At 35.5% G+C, this 23,458-nt stretch overlaps 1 protein-coding gene across 4 annotated transcripts in view; it reads right to left on the bottom strand.

Annotated features, from left to right (window-relative positions):
* USP25 (ubiquitin specific peptidase 25) overlaps positions 1 to 23,458 on the bottom strand; it is a 147,543-nt gene that overhangs the window by 42,756 nt on the left and 81,329 nt on the right. For all 4 annotated transcript variants that reach the window (XM_034948000.3, XM_034948001.3, XM_034948002.3 and 1 more), the window contains exons 10-17: positions 16,345 to 16,493; positions 11,018 to 11,145; positions 10,132 to 10,227; positions 8,822 to 8,983; positions 7,985 to 8,211; positions 4,584 to 4,654; positions 3,559 to 3,787; positions 1,635 to 1,835 (exon numbers count right to left, since the gene is read on the bottom strand). In XM_034948000.3, coding sequence (XP_034803891.3) covers positions 1,635 to 1,835; positions 3,559 to 3,787; positions 4,584 to 4,654; positions 7,985 to 8,211; positions 8,822 to 8,983; positions 10,132 to 10,227; positions 11,018 to 11,145; positions 16,345 to 16,493 — 1,263 coding nt within the window. The remainder of the gene's footprint in view (positions 1 to 1,634; positions 1,836 to 3,558; positions 3,788 to 4,583; positions 4,655 to 7,984; positions 8,212 to 8,821; positions 8,984 to 10,131; positions 10,228 to 11,017; positions 11,146 to 16,344; positions 16,494 to 23,458) is intronic.

Here is a 23,458-nt window from a genome sequence, read left to right as displayed (position 1 = left end):
AGGATTCATCTGTGTCTGGGAGCTTAGGTACCACAACTGTTTATAGTACACTATGCAGCCCCTTCCTCCCACTAATAACAAGAATAGTCACATGTGAATGGAATAAGTAAATGTTAAGGGAACAATAACACAGTAGCTCCATCTTGGGGCAGGTTCTGAGGAGTGATTTGGAAAGAATATGTACAGAATGCAAAGCATGAAATCACAAAGGGACAGAAATGTTTTAAAAATGAAAGGAACTATAAAATAGTTACTACACTGTGATTTGAGCTTAGATACCTCTTGACATCTACTAAAAACTACATTGTTGTGGACCCACATAGCTTCACCTGCTCTACGCGGTAGCCTTGTACATGTGGGGGAAAAGTGCAGTCCTACATAATGGTAGAGTTCACCAGCCACTATAATGGTGGTATTCTCCATAGCACTGGAGTATCCAAATGTTGCTGTGATACCATTATCTTTTTAAAAAATGCTGAATTATCTGCCTCTCAGGATCAAAATCAACGACAATTATTTGATCTACATGAAAATAAGTTAAGTATCTGGACAGATTTGTGCATGCCTGCGACAGTCATAATACTACACTGTAGCACCGTAAAACAATCTTCTATTGAAGTAATAATTCCTTCTAAAGTTCAAATGATAATGCTGAAGCCCAACCAGGTAATGCTGCAAGGAAACCTCTGCCTGCAGAAGATGAAATTAAACAAACAAAAGCTGGAACTACTTCCTTAAAACACAAAACATGCAGATCTTGCAAAAAAAAAAAGTTATTCAATAACATCCACTAGCAGTTATAAAAAGAGACAAATGAGTTTGAGGAAAATATATGTGCTTAATTTATAGCTTCTCTGAGAAATAGCATTTTCTATACCAGAAAACATGTTGCCCTAAAACATATTTGCAACTCAGTGAAGAGTAATCTTTTAAGAAAATAAAAAGACAATATATTTTCAATTTTACTAGAAACTACTTTCTTAATTCCTATACAGTGTTTACTTTGACTTATTGATTTCATCAGCTAATAGTTCATTTCAGAATAATGTTTTTAAATATTTATATGTTTATGCATTTATATCTTTGGTTTACAGGTCTATACACTTACTTTTTACCTGTGATATACTAAATAGTTTTGGTCAATTTTCTCTTAATCTTAAGAATTCTGAAAAACATCAAATAGTTATTAATGGTAGTATTTTACTATTGCACAAAGTATATATGAATATACCGGTAGTATTATTTTGGCCAAATTTAAAATTACTACTCTTGATAGCTTTATTGAATTGATACTCTTGACAGCTTTAGTGAATTGGTTTGGGTTTCTTGTTGATTTCACAGCTTTCTCTGCTACTTGCCAAGAAAATTCAAGCCCACCCAACACAGGCAGAGTAGGTAGAGGGAAAGTCAACAGAACTATCTCATTTATCTTGAAAAACATATGAATATATACAGTGGTGTCTGGCAAAAAGGTAAACTGAATTGTTAACCGTGATAATCTGAGTGATGGAATTTGAAATGATTTCTACTGATTTCCTCACACTTTAAGATAGCTAAACCTTTTTAATAATGAGCATATCTTGTTATAAAAATAATATTGATAATCAAACACAACTTAATAAAAATGGACAAACCTGTTGTCACAGAAGTCTCTGACTCTCTCAATTTCTGAGACGCTAAAAGCTTTTCCTGCAAAGCTTTCTGGGCAAGTTGTGCATCCCATTCTTCTAGTTCTTTTTCAAATCGTTGGTTGTCTTCCTCAACAAAATCTCTCAAATCCGGTGGTAATGTTTCTATACCAACAAGGGGCTGCCCAGTTTCTTTATTAAACTCCTCTGCAAATCATATTTCAAAAACTAGTATAAAATTAAGAATTAAAGGGAAAATGCAAAGCTCAAAATAGACTGCATTTCAAATAGGATTTAAACTATGAATTATTACCACTCAGCCAATCATATTACTTAAGAATTACTATTGCTTAGCAAATAATTATTATCTACAAAACTTTTTAAAACTCAAACAAATGCTCAGAAAAACAATGATGAAAATATTTGATAATCCATCATAGGTAATGGTCTCAGATTTTTTTTTATCTTAAGAGTAGAAGTGACAGAAAATACAAAGCCAAAGCCAAGTTTTTTGTTGCTGTTGTTGTTTGTTTTTTTGAGACAGAGTGTCACTCTGTCACTCAGGCTGGAGTGCAGTGACACAATCTCGGCTCACTGCAACCTCCGCCTTCCGGGTTCAGACGATTCTCCCGCCTCAGCCTCCCGGGTAGCTGAGACTACAGGTGCCCACCACCAAGCCCGGCTAATTTTTTTGTATTTTTAGTAGAGATGGGGTTTCACTGTGTTAGCCAGGATGGTCTCCATCTCCTGACCTCATGATCTGCCCACCTTGGCCTCCCAAAGTGCTGGGATTACAGGCATGAGCCACCACGCCCAGCCATTTTTTTTTTTCTTTGCTACTCTAACAGTGATGTAATACTACTTCTGCCACTATTGGAAAATACCAGATGTTTGATCACTTAAAAAGTAAAACTTTTCACAAAATGTAAACAACTCATAATCATGTTAACCTTATTAGCTCAAAATAAAATGAAAATTGTTTGTCATATGAAGAAATTAAGTAGACTTAAATATGCAATTATGAAAATTAATATAGCAAGATCTTAAAAACAATACAGAGTATTCAGAAGAATTACTCAACTTCTACTACACACACAGAAAAATAACTTCATTTTTTTAGTCAGAAGTGGACTGCCTAGCTGATTCTGAATGACTAAATATAAAAAGATTATTTTTATCAGTTTCAATAAACCTTTATTATTTTCTATATGCAAAGCATATATCAGAATATCAGCATTAAAAAGATTCAGACATAGTATGACATGGTCTCTGGCTCTGAGCAGATGAGAGAGAAATGTGCAAGACAAGTCATCACACAATTCCAATACACAACAGTAGATGCCCAGTAGACAGATGCCAGGACAGCATAAGGAGAGATACTTTTTGGCAGATCAAGAAATAGTTTGCAGGGGAAATGACACCTGAATTGAATCTTGACAGATAAACAAGAATTAGGCAAAAGAATTACTAGCAAAAAATAAAACATAGAAGAACATGCAAACATAAATGTGTGAAATGGTTTGCTATGAGCAGATACAGCAAGAAGTTCAGTAAGGATATAAATTCAAAAGGAACACTGGTGATCAATGAAGGTGGGGAGATAATCAGAGGCCAAGAACAGAGGCCATATAAGTTAGGCTAAGGAATTAAATATTAAATGTGAGTCAATCTGTGGAACAGTCACTAAAGCATTTTTAGCAAGGACGAAAAAAGTCATATTTACCTTTAATAGTTGACTTGGAATACAAAATATATACGAATTCTTAGCCCTGATGACATTACTTTTCAATTCAGTCTTGTCAAAACCCAGTAGCATTTCCTAACCACATCCTTCATCGTCTGAGTGAATTACACTTAACTAATCACACGACATACCAGAGCCACTTTTATGACTATTTAAAAGTATACACCACCCTATATATATTCTTACCTTGTATTAGGAACTGTGCCTTATCATTTATGTACATTAAACAGTATGCACTGGCATTTCTATAACCACCAAAAGAGTCCCTCACTAGCTCTTCCCATGATGATTTTGTCACAGCAATATCATTGTACTTCATCCATCTGCTTTCGCGATGATCAAAAATATATGCCCAGTAGTGCCCAGCATTAGCTTGGCCTTCATGAACTAAAACGGCATGTAATCGATAAGGAACCTAAATGTGAAAAAAAGAAGAGTTAAACTGCAATTACGTAGTTTACTATACCACATTTCATGAAACCCACAAACAACCTGTTTGGAGAAAACCATAAGAGCATTTTTTTTTTTAAATGAGAGAGAACTGGCTGGGCTTAAAAGTTTGAAAAAACTAAACTATAAAACTTTAAAAAGACGGAATCGGAATAAGCTAAAGATATGTAAAGCTGACATATTAAAAAGATGCTTTTTGAAAAACTAAAAATGTATTTATTGTGTACATACTCATTGGCCTAATTGTTTATTTGAATAAAAAGCTTATAGTGGGCAGTTTTACATATAGCAAATGTGTCTCAATCTTCAGAATTCTAAATTGACGGTTAACAAAATAGATTATATAATATACACCAGAAGTTAAAATGTAATGGAGTCCTTAAGTTTCTTCCCAAATCTTAATATCCTTTAACAACCATAGATTTTCTCCCATAAGACTTTTTAAAGATGCTATAGCCTTTTGAAAAACTTTGGTAGATTTTACTGTAAAATAATAAGGGTACACAACACATACGGTGCGAAAATACAACTGAATGGGGAAAACTTGTCATGAATTTTGTTATAAATTTGTTATAAAATTTTCCCCATTCAGATGAAGTGTCACATTGTACATATGGCAAGCCCTTATTATTTTACAATAAGATTTACCAAAATTTTAAAACAAAACATGTAAAGAAAAATTAGATTAAGATAATGTAAAGGTAAATTAAAATATATGTAAATAATTTTGACAATGATTACTAGCTCAAAATTTCACTTACTTGTATCATAGATTTGTCAGAGTACATTAATTCAATTGTTCGATGGATTCTGGATATGCTTTCCTGCAAATCTAAGGATATAAGGTGTCATTTAATGATTAACAGCAAGTGTGTTTCTACTTATAACATAAGGACTAATGGTTTTCCTACAAACATGTTAGAGGAATAGGAAAATTTTCCTAAAACTTTTCTTAAAAAACATTACCATCTGAAATCTGTAGAAAATGAATTATAGTTATTCTTAATAAAAGACACAGTACAAATGCATACTTTAAAAACAACACAAATATGATTTATCTAGAAAATGTGCAGAGCCAATAAAAGTGAATTTTGTTCAAATCTATAAAGGAGAGTTTCAATGAAAATGAAAGCTAAGCTTCCTTACATATTGCTATAACACAAGTAAACTTAAGAACAAAGTAAAACATGTTCACCACATATCTTGTACACACACATAACTGAATAAAAATCGACTATAATCACCAGTGAAAATAAAATTATGGCACTCCCATGACAATTATTTCTACCTCTAGTAGAAAATAATCCTACAAAATTGTTCAGATAGGGATGTTCACAGTCATATTGTCCACAATAATTTTTAAAAAAGAGATAACCTAAATATCTGTCAATAAGGAAACGGTTAGACTGTAACCACATCATATTGTGAAGCTGCTGAACCAATCAGGAAGAAACCTTGAAAAACTATAAAAGAAATTGGCTAACTTTAGAGTGGGGAAAGACCTGTCTAAGCCTGTCAGAAAACTGGTAACCTTATAGGAAAAGATAAGATCCTCCCTGCCCAACACTTTAAAAAATCTACATTATAAAATGAAAACAAAACCAACATAAAATCAAATGAAAAACTGGGAAAATAATATCTGCAGCATATATGATATTATAGGTAAAGGGTTAATATCCACAATACATTAAACTTTCTATTAAGTAATAAGAAAAATACAAATAGCTCAATACTTAAAAAACGGGCAAATGCCACAAACAAGAAATTTACAGAACAATATAAATATCCAACTTCACTCGAAGCTAAGGGAATGCAAATCAAAACACTAAAATATCAGTTTTTCAATTATAAAAAACTACTAAAAAGTGTCCAGGGCTAGGGAGGATACTGGGAGACAGGCTCTCTCACACACTGGGAATGCAAACTGGTTTAATGTTTTGGAGTGACAATTTTAAAACAGTCGTCAAAATTTAAAATATACACACTCTGAACCAGAAATGGTGGACATAAGGAAACAACAGATATTGGGGCCTACATTAGGGTGGAGGGTGGGAGCAGGGTGAGGATGGAAAAACCACCTATCAGGTACTCTGCTTATTACCTGCATGATGAAATAATCTTACACCAAACCCCCAAGACATGTAATTTACCTTTATAGCAAACCTGCACATGTACCCCTGAACATAAAAAAGAACATATCCTACTTACAGAAGTGTATAAATATGTATATCGAAGACCAGCACTATTTAGGAAATATCAATATGGGAATTAAATGAATTACATCATACCCGTGTGTTGGAATATTACACAATAGTTTACAAAATAATGCTAACTGCTAACATCAATATGGATGAAAGAAAGAAAAAAAATATCCTGAGGAAAACCTTCTTTCCTGATCCATAGTATTACATATAAAAATCTTAACAGCCAGGCATGGTGGCTCACACCTGTAATCCCAGCACTTTGGGAGGCTGAGGTGGGCGGATAACAAGGTCAAGAGATCGAGACCACCCTGGCCAACATGGTGAAACCCCATCTCTACTAAAAATACAAAAATTAGTTGGGTGTGGTGGCACACAACTGTAATCCCAGCTACTTGGGAGGCTGAGGCAGGAGAATCGCTTGAACCTGGGAGGCAGAGGCTGTAGTGAGCCCGAGTTCATGCCACTGCACTCCAGCCTGGTGACAGAGTGAGACTCCGTCTCAAAAAAGCTCTTCAAACTTAAAATGGCCAAAAGAGAACTCATCATATTTCTCTTTCCTCCCCTGAGTGGGAACCTCTTTGCCCACTGCTTTACCTTTTTTCCAAAATACATTCTATTTGGTTATTCATACCATTATGAACTGAGAGGATCATTTGATTCGTCCCTCTCTCTTACCTCTAGCCAATGACCCACATCTGTCAGTTGTCTCCAAAGAGTATTTTAAGTACATTCACTTCTTCCCTCCCTCAATGCCACTACTTAGGTGTCAAAAGCTTCCTAGCTTCCACTCCTCTGAATGTAATCTTTTAAAAACAACCTGCCATGAGGAGTAGAAAATTACCCAACGCCTAATATAGTGCTTCATCAACACTATTTGCTTGATTAATGTTTGTTAATGAGTTCAAATATTTTTTAAAATTCCCTCTTATTTGAAAAATACTAAAGAAAATCTTGACAGCTACTAATGCTGTTAGTCACCATCATACCTTATGTACTTCTTACTAAATTAGGGCCATTCTTTTTCAAATATTGTCTATAAAGAGTTAAGTTGGTCATATAATATCCAACAATCAATATTGTTCAATATAATTCCAACCATGTCACATAGTTCATTTTTTTCATAAACCAATAAATCAGCATAAAATTGGGGAATGATAATAGGGAATTACATTTTCACATTTAAGGAAAAAAATGTAATAAAATCTACCATAATCCATTTTTTTAAGTACACTTTAACAGCAGCAAAGTAGGAAAGAGAAAAGTTCAGAATAACTTATTCTGAAAAAAAAAGAAGAAATAGAATAGAAAAGAATAAAAGAGAGCTCCTTCCAAGAAAGGACAGATGGCAACTTGACACACACACACACACACACACACACACACACACACACGCACACACACAAAGGCACACAAGTGCACACACCCCACCCAGAGCACTGTCCTTATTTTTATTTTGCTGCATGCCAGTAAAAACTCTGTTACAGACTAGTAATGGGATCATAGATACTCATAAATCTGTTAGAGCTATTAAAAATTAAAATTCACATTTCTAATTCTTAAGCCTAAAGAAAATTTTTTAATCACCGGAACTCCCTGTGCAAACTTAGATTTAGTACCTAATTGATATGTACAAACATTGATATTGTATGACATTTCTCCAATGGAGTAACTGTGAATACCAGTTTGATATAAATTTAGAGCAGTAAACTAGAAAATCAGGCCATCTGCTATGTCATTAATCAGCTAAGCAATCCAGGGAAAATCTTTTGGTCCCTGTGAACCTGATATTGAGATTATAAAAATGGGGAGCCAAACTAGTTTATCTTAAAACCCTTTCTGGAAAAGAAAAATGACTATAATATTTAAATATAAAATCCAGACGTGATTTCCCTTCTCAATATTAACATTACACATATCCATCTGAGGTGACAGTAACCATGCTATGAGACACTTCTTACCTCTGGTGTCATTTTCTATTTCTGTCCTCCAGCGATGTAAACAACTTTCCAGCACAGAAAGTTCTTCCTCCGTTATGTGCCTTGGTGCCGGATGCATGGGCAAATCTGGAGGTATCCGGGACTGAGTAAATGGTTTGTGTATTACTGATCTCGATGAAATGGCAGCAACTGATGAAGGTGATGTGCTTGGCAGTTCTGAAGATAGGGCTCCCTGTTGTTCTGTTGTGCTGTATTAAAGCATAGAGTATTTCTTATTAACCTTTCAAGCTGAAACTCTTGACAAAGATCGTGCCAAACCCACAGTATTAAATTGGCTTGTAATTCAAAAGAAAAAATCTTAAAGAAATATGTGGATTGATCTAACATCCAAATGAGATTTTTAATACATAAGAACTAAATTATTATAAGATGAAGTTGTAGCTTTAGAGTTAAAACAGCTTAATCGTATTTATTTTTAAAAAACAAGAAAATCTTACGCATGATGATATTATTTTCCCTGGCTTATCAGCTTATATTACAGAAACAAATTCTAATTTGATAGTACTATTTTTATGGATCATAAAATGCTGAATCTTATATATGTACATACCAAAACATGCTAAAGTATAATTCTGAACTGAAAAAAATGTGATTAAAATTTTAATCGATAACCATAAAATCTACTGAAATAATAAAAAAACTCCCAGAGGACATACAGTCTTCTAAGTGAATCTACTCTTAGGAGTTCACTGAAGTAAATCAAAGCATACATTTTATAGAAACTGTCTTTAAAGGCAGCAGTTACATTATTGTGTAATAAAGGTAACAACTGTCTCTTGCATCAGGATTACTTTTTACCTTGGTAATGTCTGTGATGGTATGGAACCACTAGGTGGGGAACTAGCGTCAATATCGTCAACAGGAGAAGTGCAAACAGGTTTACTTGAGGCAAATTCCAATGCATACTGAAGAACATCTACCAAGGGGAATCGTTTGGGACCGGAACCATAGCTTAAATATCTGTTAATCATAAAATGTACAAATGCTTTTATTTCTATATACAGCATATTTGGGCCTTTATTATTATTATAAAACGTGATACGATACTTCAATAAAAGTTCCTCAGCAATAAAATTCATTTGCTTTAAAACGAAGATGGTAAAACAGAATATACACTTAAGAAAAACATTAAAAGTTCCCCAAAGACAGGAAACCAAGGCCGATTGGGACTGAATGTGAGTATATACTGTTATAATCTGTAAATGCTGTTCTAAATTGTAACTCAATAGGAAGATGAAAACTGACATCTCCTGAGACTGAGACTGTTTTTATTTTTAGATCTGGCATCTGGTCTCATGATCAAGACAGTGATGTGTACTATCCTCCTATCTTTTACCACTAATCATGTTTCAATATGATTATTCATACTTTTTAAGAATAAAAATCATTAAAATACAATATACTATTTGATGTAAGAAGTTTTAGACTACTAATCTGAAAATTCCTAAAATAGGGGAATGCAGAGCAGATTGGGGTTTGCAAACTGAAATGACTTGTGACATTTCAGCCTTTAGATTTCTGTCTGGCCTGTAGAACATTTCTCAGTCCAGATTCTGACGTCTTTTAGAAATGATCCAAATCAATGGACAACAGTGAGGCCATACTCATACATGGTACCATCCACTGGTATGGAATGGCATTCATTCCCTGTACACACAGATTGCTCTCTAGGCTCCCGGCACATACCATCTTACACCTGACACAATTTCCTCCTTTACGAAGCTGCTGAGAAGACTTGGTAGGCAGCTGAGTTTGTATCCTGTTTTAAGGAGAAAAACTCAGATACCATTCATTTTAATGAAAATCTCAAGAGTAATCTTTAGTTTCATGCAAAAAGGAAGGTCAAAACTATATTCATTTAACTTTGTATCTATTTTCAGCAGTAGGAACATTACCTGTTGACAATGAGATATTTAATTTTAAACACTAGAATAATTTTTTAAAGTCTACTATAGATTTTTAGTTTCAAGCAAAACTCAAAACTATTCACACAATATTAACTACTCCTAAAATTATAAATCACTCAAAGCAAATTTGAAATTAAAAATCTAGTCACCAAATACATGGTTTCTGATAATTATCTCCTAATTTCATAAAAGTTAAAATACCTTTCTAGCCTTTGTTGTAATACCGTGAGGTAATCTTTCAGTCTCTTGATCTCTTCCCTCTTAATTCTTGTTATTTCTCTGTTTCTGTGCATGTATCTATCAGAAAAAGGTAATCATTAGCAATTTCCGAATATCATGAAAGTAGATGCAATATGGCCAGATGCCAGCGTACCCGGCCTACCACTTTGGGACGCCAAGGCGGGAGGATCACCTGAGGTCAGGAGTTCAAGACCAGTCTGGCCAACATGGTGAAACCTCGTCTCTACTAAAATACAAAAATTAGCCAGCCACGATGGTGGGTGTCTGTAATCCCAGCTACTCGGGAAGCTGAGACAGGAGAATCATTTGAACCCAGGAGATGCGTGTTTGCAGTGAGCCAAGATCGCACCACTGCACTCCAGCCTGGGCGACAGAGCAAGACTCTGTCTCAAAACAAAAAAGAAGGAAAGACAGAAAGATAGACAGAAAGACAGACAGAAAAAAAACAAAAGACAGGAAAACAGGAAGACAGAAAGACAGGAAGACAGAAAGAAAGAAAGACAGAAAGATAGATAGATACAATATTAAGTATAGACATCACCACAAAGCATCAATTCATTCAAAATTGTATAAGATGTAAGGTAGATAATACAAAATGGTATTTTTTAAAATTCTGAATTTTAAGATTACAAAATTCACCTTTTTAAAATTTCCTTATAACATTATTCCCAAAAACTATACTTTTCTAATACAAAGTAAACTTCATTTACCTTGACAAATGGTATTAGGTATATTATGCAAAAGTAGAAATTAATTCTAAGAAAATTATGCAGAATTTTCCTCTAAACAATATTTTCTCCCTTACTAAACTGTTTCAAACTAAGTCATGCAGTATATCAAACCATACCTGTCCAAATATAAAACTTGGGGAAATTCTAATTTGTTGTGAATTTTTTCTGGTCTTCCCAATGCCTGATTAAATTCAAATCTTGACAATTCAAATGTTAACACAGGTGGTAATTCAGTAAACCAATGCTGAAAGGAAATAAAACAATAACAAAAACTTTAATACCACCTTTGTTTTCTTCACTGCAATCTTAGGCACAGGATGTGGGCACTGACATTGTTATATGTATCACCACAATGCGGACCTGACAAGTAACTGGGTACACAGTTTAGTTAAAACTCAACCTCTTTCTAAAAGTTTTCCACACCTCTTGAAAATTCCAAGAGTGGGTATAATATATGATCAGGAAAAAAAGAAATCTCACAACTATCCTTCGAAAATAATTCTTTACATTAGAATTTCTAGCCCAAAGAAAAAGACACTGGTTAAAACCATGACTTAGTAGCTCAAGTCTTCTCTGTCTTCTTCAATATGATGTTGAATGGTACTTATACTTAACCAAAGCATCAAAATCCTGTGATAAAATAACTTATGAGAGGGAGTACTCAAAAAAAAAATTTATATCATAAATCGTCACAACTCTCATACTAAAAATGAAAAAACGGTGTTTTCCTGTTTTAGCTTTAGCTCCTCTGCTGGATTTCATACTAATTTATGAAAAAGACATATTACTAACAAAAAGTTAATACTTAGAGTAATTTACTTAAAATCTTTTAAAATAACTAGTGTTTAAAGAATTGAATGTCTCATTGCTATGAGCCAAATTCTGATAATGAGTATAGCTATAATTTCCTTCCCCTACCCCCAGCCCCTAATCCCCATACATGCTTTGGTAACTGTTCAATTAAGCATGAAATTCAACATTTTTAAAAGAAAATTATTTTCATATACAACCTCAAGTTATACATAAGCATATGTATTTAAAGAGAAAGAAAAGGTAACAAACTTGTAAATCAACAAATAACAGAAGTATAAAATAAATAGTTCTGAAGTGCTTATTATAAACTGCAATATGCGAAACTGCTGCATAATCTATTGTGTGTGATAATTTCAAGTGTCACAAAATGCCACCACACATCTGTCAATAAGTTAAGAATATACTAAATTTAAATTTGAACATCCAAAAAAAGTATGAATGGCACACATCTGGCAAATTGAATCTGAGGAGGATCTGGAAAGTTGCTACTTTTCTCTACAGCAAATAAAAGCAAACGGTATTCAATACTATTTCTCTTTCAAAATGCTATAATTACTTGAACTGAGATTTCCTGAGCTGGATGGTTATCTTTTACTGAAAGCTAAAGTTTAAGGAATTTGTTTTATATGGGTAATACCTGAAATGGATTAAATAAAATTATGAAAAATATAAGAAACATCTCAAGTTTTAAAATTTGATTAGCAAAGTTTGCTTACTCATTTTGATCTCACATGGAACTGGCAAGAATTTTTGAGTTAGTTCTAATCCACATATAAAATTATTATTAAGAATTAAAACATTACCCCAGACACATCAGAAAGAACACTTTTGATTCTTTAGGATAATATTCTCTGCTCCATTTTATGATACTCAAACAAGAAAGTAGATTTCAAGAACTATCACTTTCATATTTTATTGCAATACTTTAAATGTCACCATTAAAATTAAATAGTTACATATTTTAATTCATGGAAATCTACAATGGCCACAAGAAATGAAATGACCCAAACTGGGGTACACTTTTCTGTAGACCATGAAAAGTCCAGGAAATATAAATAGCTTCCATACCTTACAAAAGGATGTTCAAAAATGTTATGTAATGTGTCTCTGTTATGAATGCATTTTCCTCTATCAGCGATGGCAGGTTTTTCCTACTACAAGAGTGGAAGGATTTCACTTTCTCATTCTAAAGCTGATGGGGACAAGATGAGATAACCAGACATTCTGTAAATTCATGTTTTAAAATATTAATGGTATGTCTAGCTCTGCAATATTTGGATTGTAGTATAGCAGTACATAATTTGAATTTTAAATAATACAAAACATGAGAAATTTTTCTTTCAAAAAAATATTTCCATTCAACAAAAAACTATATCTACTTCTCTACAATCTAACTAGTATGCCATGCTTGTGAGACAGAGGTCATTCTCCATATCTCTAAACATATTATTATTTTACTAGATAATGAAACTACAGGAGGAATAGATTTCTGCAGTTAGTGAATAAAGAACTTACATAATCAGTATTGGCAGCACAAGTGCTTCTAAATTCATCACAATTCTAGAAATCTCACCTGTTAACAAAAGTAGTTCCTAAAGAGTATGTCATTTTTATGAGTTTTAATAGCTGGTTTTCCATTAAAGTGTATAAGATACCTTGCTTTTATGAGAGGATTACACAAATGTGGAGAGAAAAAAAAACAACAACAGAAAAAACACACCTATCACTTCAAATTCCCCACGGAATATCAAACCAAGCCAGGATGTAAACTATGCACAAGAAGCAAAAACTTTTTATTCCAGTTAAAAAATTAGCTCCAGTCATTTAATTGCCTTGACTCATTTGCCCTTTGATTTTAAAAGTTAAGTTCCCCATATAACCTCTACAGATGTCTAATATGGTACATGTCGATATTGTTTCTCTAATTTTGTTTTTAAAGCTTTGTAAAAACTCCTTCTAGCACTTTATTATAACTTGGTACAACTTTGTGAAGGGAAATTTGGCAGTACCAACACATCTAAATGAGTATGCCCTGTGACCCAAAGATTCTACTTCTAACTATACTTCATTCCTAAGTGCGCAAGGGTATTTATACAAAGACATTCTTCAGAATAATTCTTTTTCGAGTTACTGCCTTACAGGATAATTAAATCAATTTAATTTTATAAATACAGACTATGTGACACTATGTAGATTTTAAAAACACTGACGTAAAGCTCTACACTAACTTAGAAGCATGCTCATGATATACTGCTGAGTGAAAAACGCAACTTTCGGGGCAGTGTGGACAGATGCAAATACTTATATGTGCATAGCAATAGTCTAAAAGAACACACAGCACACACTGGTAGTAGTGAATACTCACACTACAAGTGAAGTATTTACTATCTGAAATTTTTTTCCTCCAACAGACAATCAAAAAATATCTCCATGTTTCCTGGAGAGTCTGACTCATCTACAAATTGCATACCATTTAAAAGTTAAAATGTTTCATTTAAAAAATATTTAAGTAGTTATTTTGGATACAATCATGTTTAACTTATTCAGTTGTCTCTTAGTATATCATCCATGAAATTTAAACTCTTATAGCCAATTGGATGTTTTAGCTTGGAAGACTGGAGGTCTTCCTATATATTAGTTGGCCACAGCTATTTCAGCAAATAAGATGTTCTCTGGGCCAAAATAAAATCAACAATTTTTAATAGATTGAGGAAAAAGCTATTGTTATCAGGGATTATGCCAATTTAGAAATAGCCTGTAATGTTACTTACTGGCTTTTAGAGATTCAAGAATAGTTTTTCTAAAGGATATAATAAGACTATAATTTAAATATGTTATTTTTTAAAAACTGATATTATACTTTAGTCAGTGACAGTCTCTTAAATCAAGCTGAATTATTATTGAAACTATAGCCTCCAGCAAATCTAGAAAAATGGTAACAGGAATCACAGGCAATCAAATTTGCCACAGTAGTGGAGATTAGAAACTGCTAAAATAGAGAACATCATAAATCATTATATTCCCTAGGCTAGATGAAAAAACCTAGGCAGAACATTTATATTGCAACATAGGGGCATTCAGAGTATAAAACCAATAAAAAGATGGAGGACAAATCTAAGATATTTTAAATAATAAAATTTCAATTCTGTGTACAATAAAAATTTTTAAAAGCTGGGAATATGTGAGAAAGATTACCAATAAACCATAGTGTATTTCAGCTACTCTAATATATAAAAACAAGTACCATCCCTGCCTTACTACCCCAATCATCCTTTTATTTAACAGCAAACAGATCGGATTTTAAGAGTCTGCTTTCTTATTCCATTGTGGGATACTGGTAAAGTCCCAGTCTTTAGAGATCTGTTTCCCAATCAATAAAATAAGCTGAATTTAAACATTCTTATTTAGAGGTTTTTATCAGAATTACTTGTGCAGCTCTTGTGTCCATATACCACATCCCTATCGTAGACCCTGCTTGGATAACTTTGAAGTCTGGCTATTCTCTATTGAGAATCACTGAAATAGATGATCTATGATGTAGAGAGAAAGACTATTTCAAATACATCTCTTCCTCTTAACAGGAAAAGCATATTTTTGTTTGTTTATGTATGTGGGGGGAAGAGGAATAAAATGAGTATGCACCTGAAACAGGAAAGGGTTAACTGCATCTTTAAGAAAAAAAAAATTAAAATTTAGATAAAAGCAATTTGTTCTCAAAAACACAAGAACAAAGTCTCCTTTTAGATAAACACAGAGACATCGTATCACTTAATATTTATTAAGCACCTATTCAGTATAAAGACCTCAGAAACTTGTTTGATAAGCACCAAGACATTTCATTCATTCACTCAATAAGTATTATGTATGCAGTTACCATATTACCACTAGGGATATAATAGTGAATGACACAGATAAAGACCTCTAGCCACATTCATGGAGTTTAACAGCTAGACAACTATCAGCAATTTCTTAACAGTAACTGATTGGGGAAGCACATATGTCCTTTGCTTACTATTACAGTGCCAAAACTCCCTGACAGATGAATGCATGGATGAATGGCTACACAGATGCAGCTACAGAGATGGATAAAGAAACAGAGATGGGTGGAAAGAAAGAAACTAGTTGAGGTAGACATATAAGTTAACAATATTTTATAAAAATGATTTCTTCCTTGAGAAGGGAAGTTCTTCCATCTGACCTTATGCAATCACATAGCAATTTTACAAGAAAAGGAATCTGGGCATCGTGGACAAATTCCAATAACAGTTGATATAAGTAGCATATATCTGTTTTAAAATCCACTGTAATATCAGGATTTTCCTTCTTTATATCCAGGAACTAGCATGCTGCTAATGGCTGGTACCTTGATTGAAAGGTCTAAAAAGACTGAACAATGTCCTAAGATTTTAAAATTCTGAGATAAATTATTTAAGTGAGAATTTAACATAGATTATAGGCCATATTGACTGGACAGGTCTCCTGAATGTCTAAATTACCAATTAAATCCAAACATACTCTCTGAGTATTCTCTCTGTTATTAGGTAGCTATATAATTAGAACCTTACATTGTGCTATAGCATTGTAAGAAAGACCTAGGGAAGAAAGGGGACAATGAAAATGTTAAACTCACCTCTTGGCCTGATTTTCCTGAATTCTCTGAATGTAAAGACTCAATTTCTCCTTCAATCATTGCAGCTTCTAGGCACTCATGCAGATCTTTGAACCCATTGACCTGAAGTGGGTACTGACCAAACATTTCAGTGTTTTCAAATTTTTTACCTATAAGAAGGGAGAAAATTAATAATACTCAATATGGCCTTCTGGCTACTAAAATTAAGAGTATGTAAGGATTCTCACATGAACCTGAAAATTGTAACACTGACTGATTTCATTCCTGAGAAGTGTTAGTGTTAATTTTCCTGTTGGTTTATACACATGTGCAAATGTACATTTATACCCAGCCATAGATATTACACATCCACATATATGTAATTATATACATACATATGTATGTATATTTTTTCTCGCAAGAAGCATTTTCTAAGGGCAAGATACTGTACTGAACACTGGGAATATATACAGCAGTGAACAAGAGAGATATGGTCCCTGAGCTGAGAAAATTCTCAGCCTCATTTAAAAAACATTATACCCATTAACTTCACATATATTTATAAACAAATAATTACAAATAATTATATTACAATTGTTATAAAAAGAAAGTTGTGATGAGACAGAATTATGTGAGAGGTATAAAAATGGGAGCTTAGTCTTGGAGGTGGTGGGGAGAGCAGGGAAGACCTCCTTGGCAAAGGACATTTAAGCTCAGGCTTGAATAATGAGTGGGAGTTAGCCATGCCAGAGTGCTGGGGGACTATAGAGTATTCTTGGCCATGGAACAGCATGATGAAGACTTTAAGGCAGTAAAGAAGTTGATACGTTTAGGAACTAACAGGAGGTTAGTGTAGCTTGGGGAACCAAGGGAGAGATTACAATGAAAAGTCAGGCAGTGAGTTAAAATCTACAAGGTCTTGTGGTCCTATTAAGAATTTTTTTCCCCACCACATTCTGGGTATAATGCAAAGTCACTGATACGGTTTGGCTGTGTCCCCACTCAAATCTCATCTTAAATTGTAGCTCCCATAATTCTCCTGTATTGTGGGAGGGATTCAGCAGGAGATAATTCAATCATGGGGGCAGCTTCCCCCATACGGTTCTCATGGTAGTGAATATGCCTCATGAGATGTGATGGTTTTATAAGGGGTTTCCCCTTTGGCTTGGCTCTTGTTCTCTTCTCTTGTCTGCCACCAAGTGAGACATGCCCTTCACCTTCTGCCATGTTAGGCCTCCCCAGCCCATGATTGTTAGGCCTCCCCAGCCATGTAAAACTGTGAGTCCATTAAACCTCTTTCTTTTGCAAATTGCCCGGTCTCGGGTATGTCTTTATCAGCAGCATGTAAATGGACTAATACAGTCACTGAATGGCTAAATCTAAGAATAACAGGCTCAGGTTTATGTCTCTGAAACACCTTTAAAGTCCCTGTGTGAAGTGGGTGGTCATCTGTTAAAAGACTATTGCAGAATCTTTCCAGAAATAAAGGTAGCATGGATGAAGGTTGTTAAAAGTAAAAATACACAAAAGAGATAAAATTACATACATATACATTTATACATATATGCAAGGAAGGGCACCAACAGGACTTGACTGAGCAGGATAAGAAATAGGTAAGAAGGAAAATATCAAGAATGACAGAATTCTGGCATGAACAACTAGATGATGATAATGATTACTATTTTTTTTTTGAACAACTAGATGATGATGATGATGACATTTTATTTTTTATTGAGACAGAGTCTCGCTCTGTCACCCAGTCTGGAGCTCAGTGGTGTGATCTCGGCTCACTGCAAACTCCGCCTCCCGAGTTCCAGCAATTCTCTTGCCTCAGCGTCCCTAGTAGCTGGGATTACAGGAGCCCACCACCACACCCGACTAATTTTTGTATTTTCAGTAGAGGTGGGGTTTCACCATGTTGGCCAGGCTGGTCTCGAACTCCTGACCTCAAGTGATCCACCTGCCTCAGCCTCCCAAAGTGCTGGGATTACAGGCATGAACCATCATGCCTGGCAGATTATGGACTGAAAATGGCACCACTTAAGTAAGAAAACAGGATTTTTTTTTTTCTTTAGTTTTGAGGTAGCAGTGGAAATCACTGGTTCATTATGACCCATGAGATTTCAATTTGAGAAGACAGTTGAATATGAATCTGTAACTAAGATTAACATTCTGGAATAAAGATAGAATTGCTGGCTTATTGACAGCAGGAAATTAAGGCACTGAATGAGATGCCTAGGGGATGGGACAGGAAGAAGAAATGGGCCTAAACAAAGTCCTAAGGTTCTGCTACCTTTATATGCAAAAAGAGACTATAAATACAACTTTTCTTAGAAGTACCCACTGAGGCAGGAAAAAAGCCACAAGAATATGGTGTTACAAAAGCCAGAGAAATGTGTTTTTAAGGAAAGAATAGGAAAAAGGAGGAAGAAGAGGTTAAGAGTCATCAGCATTAATAACTGGTAAGAATTCAATATGGAAAGTGTATTAGTCCATTATCACGCTGCTGATAAAGACACATCCCAGACTGGGAAGAAAAAGAGGATTAATTGGAACTACAGTTCCACACGGCTGGGAAGCCCTCAGAATCATGGCAGGAGGCGAAAGGCACTTCTTACATGGCAGAGGCAAGAGAAGATGAGGAAGAAGCAAAAGTGGAAACCCATGATAAACTCATTAGATCTTGTGAGATGTACTCAATATCATGAGAATAGCACAGGAAAGACTGCCCCACCATGATTCAGTTACCTCCGCCTGGGTCCCTCCCACAACATGTGGGAACTCTGGGAGATATAATTCAAGTTGAGATTTACGTCAGGACACAGCCGAACCACATCATTCCAGCCCTAGCCCCTCCAAATCTCATGTCCTCACATTTCAAAACCAATCATGTCTTCCCAACAATCCCCCAAAGTCTTAGCTCATTTTAGCATTAACCCAAAAGTCCACAGTCCAAAGTGTCATCTAAGACAAGGTTAAGTCCCTTCCACCTACAAGCCTGTAATATCAAAAGCAAGCTAGTTACTCCCTATAAGAAGGGAGAAAATTAATGATCCTCAACATGGCCTTTTGGCTACTAAAATTAAGATTATGTAAGGATTCTCACCTGAACCTAAAAACTGTAACACTGACTGATTTTTTTCCTGAGAAGAGTTACAATTGGAGTACAGGTACTGGGTAAATACAGCCATTCGAAATGGGAGAAACTGGCCAAAACAAACGGGTTACAGGGCCCATGCAAGTCCGAAATCCAACAGGGCAGTCAAATTTTAAGGCTCTGAAATGCTCTCCTTTGATGCCAGCTCTCACATCCAGGTCACACTGATGCAAGAGGTAGGTTCCCATGGTCCTGGGCAGCTCCGCCCCTGTGGCTTTGCAAGGTACAGCCTCCATCCTGGCTGCTTTCACGGGTTGGTGTTGAGTGTCTGCAGCTTTTCCAGGTACACAATGCAAGCTATCAGTGGATCTAACATTCTGGGGTCTGGAGGACAGTGGCCTTCTTCTCACAGTTCCACTAGGTGGTGTCCCAGTAGGGACTCTCTGTGTGGGCTCCAACCCATTTCTCTTCTGTACTGCCCTAGCAGAGGTTGTCCATGAGGACCCCAACTCTGTAGCAAACTTCTGCCTGGACATCCAGGCATTTCTATACATCTTCTGAAATCTAGGTGGAGGTGCCCAAACCTCACTTCTTGACTTCTGTGCACCCGCAGGCTCAACATCATGTGGAAGATGCCAAGGTTTGGGGCTTGCACCCTCTGAAACAATGGGCCGAGCTACACCTTGGCCCCTTCTAGCAAAAGCTGGAGCAGCTGAGACACAGGGCACCAAGTTCCTAGGCTGCACACAGCATGGGTACCACGGGCAGCCCACAAAGCCATTTTTTCCTCCTAGGCTTCTCTGGGTCTATGATGGGAGGGGCTGCCAGGAAGACCTATAACATATCCTGGAGACATTTTCCCTATTGTCTTGGGGATTAACATTTGGCTCCTTGTTACTTAACACAAATTTCTGCAGCCACGACTTGAATTTCTCCTCAAAAAATGGGGTTTTCTGCTCTACTGGATCATCAGGCTGCAAATTTTCTGAACTTTTATGCTCTGTTTCCCCTTCAAAATGGAATGCTTTTAATAGCTCCCAAGTCATCTCTTGAATGCTTTGCTGCTTAGAAATTTCTTCCACCGATATCTTAAATCATCTCTCTCAAGTTCAAAGTTCCACAAATCTCTAGGTCAGAGGCAAAATGCCACCAGTCTCTTTGCTAAAACATAACAAGAGTCACCTTTGCTTCAGTTCCCAACAAGTTCCTCATCTCCATCTGAGACCACCTCAGCCTGGACCTTATTGTTCATATCACTATCAGCATTTTTGTCAAAGCCATTCAACAAATCTCTAGGAGGTTCCAAACTTTCGCACATTTTCCTGTCTTCTTCTGAGCCCTTCAAACTGTTCCAACCTCTGCCTGTTACCTATCTCCAAAGTTGCTTCCACATTTTCAGGTATCTTTTCACCAACGTCCTACTCTACCGGACCCAATTTACTGTATTAGTCCATTCTCAAGCTGCTAATAAAGACATAGGCAAGACTGGGAAGAAAAAGAGGTTTAATTGGACTTACAGTTCCACATGGCTGGGGAGGCCTCAGAATCATGGCAGGAGGCAAAAGGCACTTCTTACATGGCAGCAGCAAGAGGAAATGAGGTAGAAGTAAAAGTGGAAACCCCAGATAAATCTCAAGGGTTTATCCTGGGTTTCCACTTTTATTTCTACCTCATTTTCTCTTGTCGCCGCCATGAAGAAGTGCCTTTAATAAATGATAAGTCTCAAGAGACTTATTCATTATCATAAGAATAGCACGGGAAAGACCAGCCCCCATAATTCAATTACCTCCCCCTGGGTCCCTCCCACAACACACGGAATTCTGGGAAACACAATCAAGTTGAGATTCGGTTTGGGACATGACCAAACCATATCAGAAACTGAAAGGGATCTAATGGATTTAACCACATGTAGAAAATCAATAACCTTAGCAAGATCCCTTTTAGACAAGTTCTGAAGCCAGAAACTAAGCTGGGGCTAGGTTGAATAAATGGGGAGTAATCAGTTGAAACTAACTCCTCTCTTTAAAGGGGCTTAATTTTGAATAAGAATCAAGAGAGGGTATTAACTGAAAAAGAGTATGGGAGTGGATAACGTTTTTAATTTTTAAGGTTTGAGATACCAGACAATGTGTAAATATTGATGAAAAAGAAAGAGTGGGAGAAGCTCAAAAGCCAAGAAAAAACGAATGAAGTAAGGTCTGAGTAAAAGCATGAAGGGAGGGAATTCTGAGCACGTATAAAGAATAGTCTTTTGATATAAAACTGGGTAATTCCTTTATTATATGTAGGAGCAGGTAAAAATATAGTAGAGGTAGTGATAGATCTAGGTTATGGAGCCTGAGGCTCATATATTTGGGAATGTTGTGTTTTTAGAATATGATACAAAACCACAAATGTAAAATTAGATTCGGGGACTGGACAAAACCTGTGATTAAGTTTCATTAATGTGACAGTAAATCTATGAAATCTGAGGTAAAGATTTTCTCAGAGAATGAAGAGATAAGTTAGATTTGAAATGAGTGGAAAAGACTAAAATATTTATTGCAGTAAATGAGAGAAAGAATGGTGATTACACAGAACAAGTTGGGTTATAGGATTGGGAGCACCAAAGCTCAGTATCACTCAAATTCATGATCCACTACAGTTTGCCCATTTCTGTGACTTTTCGCCAGCAATCTTCAGGTACTCAGTACAGACACAGAAAAGATGAACAGCTTAATGAAGGTTAGAGAACAGGGAGGGGGTGCCAGAAGGGAAGAGGGGAAAGAGAGTTTTAGGTTTTAGATGAAAAAGGAAGGAGTGAAGTACAGAGAAGGGCTAAGAGGGGACAATGAACTAGAAGTTCTCAAAAAGTTGAGGGACTTTTGCAGTGGGGGTACTTTGGCAAACAAACTAAAAATCATCCCTAATCAAGAACCATTGGTTTGAAAGAAAGTATTAGGAAGATCTATGTAAAAAGTGATAAGAAAGTACTCTGAAATAAATTACTTTTACTGAAGCAAACACATAGTTCAAGTGAAAACGTATTAAGGCCACCTTTATATAACACAATCACTAAAGCAACTTACTAATACCAAGTACAAAGACTTCAACACTGGATTGACAAATTAATTTTTTTTTTTTTTTTTTTTTTTTTGAGACGGAGTCTCGCTCTGTCGCCCAGGCTGGAGTGCAGTGGCCCGATCTCAGCTCACTGCAAGCTCCGCCTCCTGGGTTCACGTCATTCTCCTGCCTCAGCCTCCTGAGTAGCTGGGACTACAGGCGCCTGCCACCACGCCTGGCTAATTTTTTTTGTATTTTTAGTAGAGACAGGGTTTCACCGTGTTAGCCAGGATGGTCTTGATCTCCTGACCTCATGATCCACCAGCCTCGGGCTCCCAAAGTGCTGGGATTACAGGCATGAGCCACCGCACCCAGCCAACAAATTAAATATTTTAATAATAATCAATTTTAGGAATCAATATAATACAGGTAGAAATGCTCATGCAGGGTATTATAAACAGTGCCTAGTCATGACCTGATGAGACCTACTCGCTGCATCAGATAGTGTTCTACTTCAAATAAAATCAGAATGATTAAGATGAATGACCCAACGTAAATGTACTATGTAAAATATTCTACATATATATATAAACTTATATATATTAACTCATATATATGTGCATATATATATATATAAAACAACTTATATATAAGTTGTTACCACTTGAAGCAAACAAAAACGTACGAACATGTCACTAAGACTTTTTAAAGGGCCAACATCTGAGTTAGTATTGTCTTTTTCTGAATCCCAAACCACCTACGTTCAAACAGAACTTCAGGGAATCCACTACTTAAGATCGTGAAGAAAAAACATTTTTTCAAATTTTACACTTTAGCTGATCTGGAAAAAGATAACTTGCAAAAGTTGATGCATTGGGTGATTTGAGAAAAACAATTTTTCAAAAGTTTATGCTTTGGGACCTAATATTATTACATGAAGTTACATTTAAAGAGTCTCCTCCCTTGTTAGGGAACCCAAACAGAAACTACTTAGGC

This window comes from Pan paniscus, chromosome 22 (assembly GCF_029289425.2).
Source record: "Pan paniscus chromosome 22, NHGRI_mPanPan1-v2.0_pri, whole genome shotgun sequence".
Taxonomy (NCBI): domain Eukaryota; kingdom Metazoa; phylum Chordata; class Mammalia; order Primates; family Hominidae; genus Pan; species Pan paniscus.
Note: the sequence above shows the minus strand (reverse complement) of the source record. Positions and strands in the feature narration are given on the sequence as shown.